At 32.8% G+C, this 6,628-nt stretch overlaps 1 protein-coding gene across 1 annotated transcript in view; it reads left to right on the top strand.

Moving 5' to 3' along the window:
• The window catches only part of LOC109840181 (probable galacturonosyltransferase 4), a 7,717-nt gene extending 2,787 nt beyond the window's left edge, over positions 1-4,930 (top strand). The window contains exons 8-9 of the mRNA XM_020408723.1: positions 318-893; positions 4,341-4,930. Of these exons, the coding sequence (XP_020264312.1) occupies positions 318-893; positions 4,341-4,616 (852 nt within the window). The 3' untranslated portion in view covers positions 4,617-4,930. The remainder of the gene's footprint in view (positions 1-317; positions 894-4,340) is intronic.

Below are 6,628 nucleotides of genomic sequence, written 5' to 3' on the forward strand. Positions count from 1 at the left end.
CCATCAACTCTATCATGTAATGTGCCAAGCACATGAAAGGGGGGAAAACAGAGTGTTCCTTCTCAGCCGCAACCTTTTATTCAAGAGAACAAAAGGATAATTTTTTTTGGGACGAAAGGGTTATTTTCATTTTTTGTCACCTGTCTGTCACATGACATGTTAGGTGATGGTGCTAATTTAGGGGATTAACTGAGATATTTTTAAGTGGGATTTAGTGGAATAAAAAAGTTCCGGTCCAGGGATGTTTTCTGAAATTAATCCTTCTCTTTACTGCTACTCTTCTTGCCCTAACTACACAACCTTTCTCTTTGTTTCAGCATCCCGCAGACCATGTTTTCCACATAGTAACTGATAGGCTTAATTATGCGGCAATGAGGATGTGGTTTTTAGCTAATCCACCAGGGAGAGCTACAATCCAAGTTCAGAACATTGAAGAGTTTACATGGCTAAATGAGAGCTATAGTCCAGTTCTAAAGCAGCTTGGGTCTCGTTCCATGATTGATTATTATTTTCGTACTCATCGTGGGAACACTGATTCAAATTTGAAGTTTAGAAATCCAAAATACTTATCGATCTTGAATCATCTGCGCTTTTATCTTCCTGAAATGTTTCCTAAGCTTAATAAAGTGGTGTTTCTAGATGATGATATTGTAGTCCAGAAGGATCTCATGGGTCTTTGGCAGATCGATCTCAAGGGAAAGGTCAATGGTGCTGTTGAGACTTGTAGGGAGAGCTTTCACCGATTTGATCGGTATCTTAACTTCTCGCATCCTCTTATCGCCAAAAATTTCAACCCTCGTGCTTGTGGGTGGGCATATGGGATGAATGTGTTTGATTTGGATCAGTGGAGGAAACAAAATATCACAGAGATTTACCACTCTTGGCAGAATTTGGTAAGACAGATCTCCTTATTGATTCCTATTGTTTTCATGGTTCCATGCTTTCTTAGTAAAATCTGATACTATCCCAGTAAAATCTGACACTTTCTTTTACGGGAACCTTTTAGTTTGGTACATTTTTGTGTTATTTTACTATATAATTTATGGTTATATTTTTTAAAACTATCACATTGTGGATTACTTCCGTATATAAACTGTTATTGATCTAAACCCCATGTGATAGACTCATTTACACTAGACTTTTTGACCTACATACAAAAAATAATGCTTAAATAATTCTAATAATGTCAAAAACAATTAGCGCTTATTTGTTTTGTTGGTTAAGTCTCACTTATTTCTAGGAGTACAAATTTAAATTCAAGCTTATTGAGGTGCATAACTAGTATCTTAGAGGTGAGACGAGAGGTGGAATTTGAACGAATAATTGAATAGTTTCGTATTATTTGTCCACTTGTTTGTTAATTCTTTTTTGATGGTTGTTTAATTAAAATGAAAAAATATGTTATATTATTTGCTTAATAACTGAATTAAATATGATAGTTCACATATTTTATCCATTTGATTATTGAATATTCATTTAGTTTTACTAGTATTTAACACGTGCTTTGCACGTGATGCATATTCAGTAATGATATGATACTAAAAACATTTGAAGTCCATCTCACATTGCACTCGCCCACGACTTTTTTTGAGAACAATGAAAAGGACTCAAATAGAGCCCCTAGCCACCTACTCACCATGAATTTATTAACATTTATGTTAGTTTTTCTCTCCACAAATTTGCATACTTGTATAACTAATAGATTGATATTTTTTACATAAATTGGAGGTGAAATCGGTTGCAAATATGTTTGTTTCATCCAAAAAAATGTAATGCAATTTTCTCTGTTAATTATTGTTTGTGAAATATTATTGACTGCAAGATATCTTGATTATTATAATCGAGGGACTGACTCCACTGTCAAAATTCTCACTTCCTCCGTTTTTTTTCTTTTGATTATTTTAATTTTCTTTTTGTGCAATTGAGCATCCATATATAGCATAATTTTATGCAACTCTTGTCCAAGTGTGGAATGTTTATGGAAGTAGGTTAGTCGTGAAATTACTAATGCGTAATTAGTGAAGAGAATTTGATTAGTCATTAAAAGAATATACATGAATGCTTTAGTTATGGGTTAATTGTCTCACTAAAATTCATATTAAATGCATTATTAGTAGGTTTAGAAAGGGAGATGTCATAAATTACTTTATTAGCTAGGATTTAATTATCATATTGCAATAGTTTTTTTCATGAAAAAAATATTAAGACATCAAAACTAAACTGAAAACCCAGAAGCACAGCAAAAGAATGTGGATTAACGTTGCTCCTTATTAGACTGTAAAACGTTGTTTAAAAATGATGGTGGGTCTTTGAACAATACCACAAAATGATTAATTTTCTTAGCTCTTTGGACCAACACATGAGCCTTTATATTCTCCATTTGATGAACTACCTGAAAATCTCATTACTAGAGTCATATGCAACATCACAAAACTATCCGACAATCGAGTGTTGCTCTACCCCATTATGGATATCTCTAATTACCTCATCCACATTTTCTTCTAAAATTAGCTTTCCACATCTAGTGTTACGAGCAAATGTAATGGCTTCCCACACCACTTGGAATTCCGCATGCTTAGAATTACATCGTATCCAAATAATATGATAAGTATATTGCAATAGTTAGTAATATATATTATGATAATTTATATGCTATTTCTAAACTAAACCAAGAGACTAACATTTATATTAGTATTCCTCTCAACGGATTTTTTATACATCAGATGCACATATCAATATATTATAATATTGGATTAGATGTTAGATGTTTAATTAAATATTAAATTATCTTAAATTATGATATAATTTATAAATATAAGCTATGATAATATTATCTTATATATTAAAATTTTATATTTATTGTATAATATCTAATATCTAAAGTGAAATATTTATCTTATTTAACATAAGACTAATTTGGTTAAAAATTATAATATATCAGTTCTTATGTTTAGTACAAGATATAGTGTAATAAATAGAATAAATTGAATAAAATTTATGATTAAAATTTATAATATATATTTAGTTTTTAATATCATTTCCAATGTTTATTGCAAGGATAATATAGTGTAATAAATAGAATGATGGACAAATTTTTAAAACAAACCTTTTTGAAGCTTTATTTTTAAAAATCGACCTATTTATCTTTTATTGGCATTTTCGACCTAGTTTCAGCCACCTGGCTGAAACTGGGCGGAAAATGTTAAATAAGTTGCTAAACTTCACAGGATTTAGAATCCCATGAGGTTTTGCACATACTCATGATTAGCTGTTCTTAATTATGTGCAAAACTTCACGGGTTTCTAAATCCTGTGAAGTTTTAGCAACTTATTTAGCGTTTTCGATCAAGTTTCAGCTAGTTGACTGAAACTAGGTCGAAAATGCTAAATAAATCTTAAGCAGGTCAATTTTTAAAAATAAATCTAAAAAAGAGTTAGTTTTGAAAATTTGTCTTAGAATGGATTGAATAAATTTCAAGGCATTATTGTGAATTATCAAGTTTTGGAAGGGCAAAAGAGGTAATCAAAAGTTTTAACACCCCAATCTTCTTTTATATGTAGTATAGATTATTGTACATATTATTTTGTATCTGCATTACTGCATGTTGTCGTAGGGAGAATATAAAGTGAGATTTATATGAATAATTTTCAAGTTAAATTCTTTGATAAATGTTCAAACTATGTGGTGCGCATCATCCCTGTAATTGAAAATTATCAATAAAAATATAGATATTTTCAATCGAATCAACTTCTTTAGTCAAAGCAAATGAGTTCTTAACAAATAATGTTTCAACTATTTTAACATTGAACTAAATCAAATACTGAAGGTCTAGAAACTCTTAATTGAAAATTGAGAGCAGAAATAGAAGGTCACGGCTTAACATCGTATAATCAAGGATTTGTTTCTTACTTATGAACTTAGAGCTCAAATTGTTGGAGAAACAGTAATAGACCCTACCACAATATCTGAAGACCTGAAAACTATTCTAGTAGTTTCTATCTGACTATCAGCCCTATCCACTATCCAGCATCCAAACATCAATATGATGGACATAAACGCTATTTATGACAATATTAACTTTCTTAATTTTTAAATAAGTTTTATGAGAAATCAGTAGAATAGGGAATAATAATGGTAAATACTTACTGCAAACATTGAATATCTGAATTCTATATGGATACTAGATACATATGAAGCAGATACAGATATTTCAAATATTCATTTGATCCTATAGCTCACACTAGTTTATACAAACCAAACCCTACAAATTCATACTGTAATCTTTCTTTGTTTTATAATTGAACAATCTCTTAACATTAATGGCTACTCTTTCTGTGCAGAACCATGATAGGCTACTATGGAGATTGGGAACTCTTCCACCTGGCTTGATTACATTTTATAAGCGAACGTTTCCTTTAAACCATTCATGGCATGTTTTGGGTCTTGGCTATAACCCAAATGTGAACCACAGGGACATAGAGCGTGCAGCGGTTATTCACTACAATGGAAACATGAAGCCTTGGCTTGAAATTGGAATGCCTAAATATCGGAATTATTGGTCTAAATATGTGGACTATGATCAACGTTATCTTCGAGACTGCAATATCACTCCTTAAATAGTATCATGATTTCATTTCCTCCGGTACTACGACAAAGTCATTGCAGTTTTGTTCTTTTCTGTTTCTTCCATTTTTTTGTTTTGGCTTCTGTGAGTTAAATGTTTAGCTTCATTCTTTGTGTTCTAGCTTCTCTTCTAAATCTTACTTCTATGAGTTAAAATGTTCAGTTTCATTCTTTGTGCTCTAGTGTTAATATAACTGGAGCTTTTCTTCTCTTGTCGATCTTCTTCCTATCTTATTGTACATGATCTAGAATTCGAGATCAGCCATGGAAGTTTTGTTGTGTAGATAGATTTCTCAATTTCATTTAATGCTATGTTACTGTGCATTTATGCAATTTTCTGGCAGTTGTCTTCTTTTGTCTCCTCTTCACTTCACTGCCAAATCTTTATATACCCGTGCTCGTAATTGGCTTTCGCTCTTTTCAGTCAAGAATATTGAAGATGCTTTTGTTGTAAGGACTGTTTTCTTGAAATGCCTAGAAGAGTAATTACTAATTCCCCATTTATAAGGGGTTAAAAAATTCATTGTCATCTCGTAGATGTTAACCTCAGGTGTTAGAGCATCTCCAACAGCTTCCTCATTTTCCACTTTTGGAGAATATAATTAGGTTTTTGGTCCAACAGATTCCCCATCTCATTTCCCAAAATAGGGATGGAGGAGAAAAAATGGGGAAGCTTCCCCAAATCTACAGCATTCTCCAAATTTTTAGAGGAAAAAATGGATTCTTCAAAATGGGGAAGCTGTTGGAGTTGGTGTAAAAATAATTTAGAGAATATGACTTTTGCTTCCCCATTTTGGAGAAAATTTTAGAGAAGCGGTTGGAGATGCCCTTAGTACACGCGTTTCTTCCTATATATAGCATGTATACATATAATAAATAACAGAGTATACATTGAAGAACCAAGGATAGGTCTTAATCTGTCTTTCCTTCTGCATTTTTTTGTCGGAGAAAAGATATCTCTGCATAAATAAGCGGAGTGAATAATGTCACTCTCCTTTTTCTTCTATTGACAGCTCATATTGCTAAGGCTTGACGGAGGTCATAACTTGTCATATTTTTTTTTTTGTGGAGTGTTGGGTTAAGCAAGCTTAAATGAGGACTTGTGACTTTGGTGGTGGCTGTTAATGTTAGCTGTCCCTGTGCTATTTGTGGTTTCCTTTAATTTGGGCCCAGGCGCATGAGTAGATGGTGACATCGAGGAATGCAGACTTCTCGTTTTTTGGAATCTTTATCCCTGGGTATAAATGAGACGTTGCTGAGTTAAGCTTACGCTACTTCAAGATGCAACCTCTATGCGGACCCGATTCGAACCCAAAAATCTTGATACATGGGTAGCATACTGAAGCCGACCGTTCTGGAATGACTTGAGGGTGGATCTTAATTTCTCACGAGAACTCAACCTTCAGAGGCAAAACGTTTAGAAGTGAAATTTTGTTAAAGATTATCACAGGTATAGTTAACACAATGAAAACAATGAGCCTTTTATTCTAGTGTCGAGAGTCAATTTTGTTCTTACTGTGATTGACTGGGCACTGGGTGTGTTGAGAAATTCAGCAAATTTATTCTAGTGTCTCAGCTTAATAGCATGAGCAAAATGTTTAACTTAATGCTATAGAGCTATACGCTGGGAGCTCTTCAAACTTGCTTGTCTTGTTTGTTGGGAATTTAACGCTGAAACCCCTAATGCAACAGAAACGCAGTATAGAAAAAAGTACACCAAGATTTACGAGGTTTGGCAACTGCCTACGTCCTCGGGAGCCACACAGATAATTTCTTATTAATCAAACAAGAAATTACAAATCAAGAGCAAATCCCTAAACTGGGATTTCTCAAATAAACACTGTAGCTACATTGTTAATAATCAAAGGGTATGAACCCTTTCAATTCTCACTTGAGAATAAATACCCCACAATTAAATCCCTCTTTTTAATTCTCTATTTCTCTCTCTTTTTAATCCACTTCTTAATCTCCCCTCAAAAAACAATTTGAGAGCTGGAGATGAATG

Source organism: Asparagus officinalis, chromosome 5, assembly GCF_001876935.1.
Source record: "Asparagus officinalis chromosome 5, Aspof.V1, whole genome shotgun sequence".
NCBI classification, from domain to species: Eukaryota; Viridiplantae; Streptophyta; class Magnoliopsida; order Asparagales; family Asparagaceae; genus Asparagus; species Asparagus officinalis.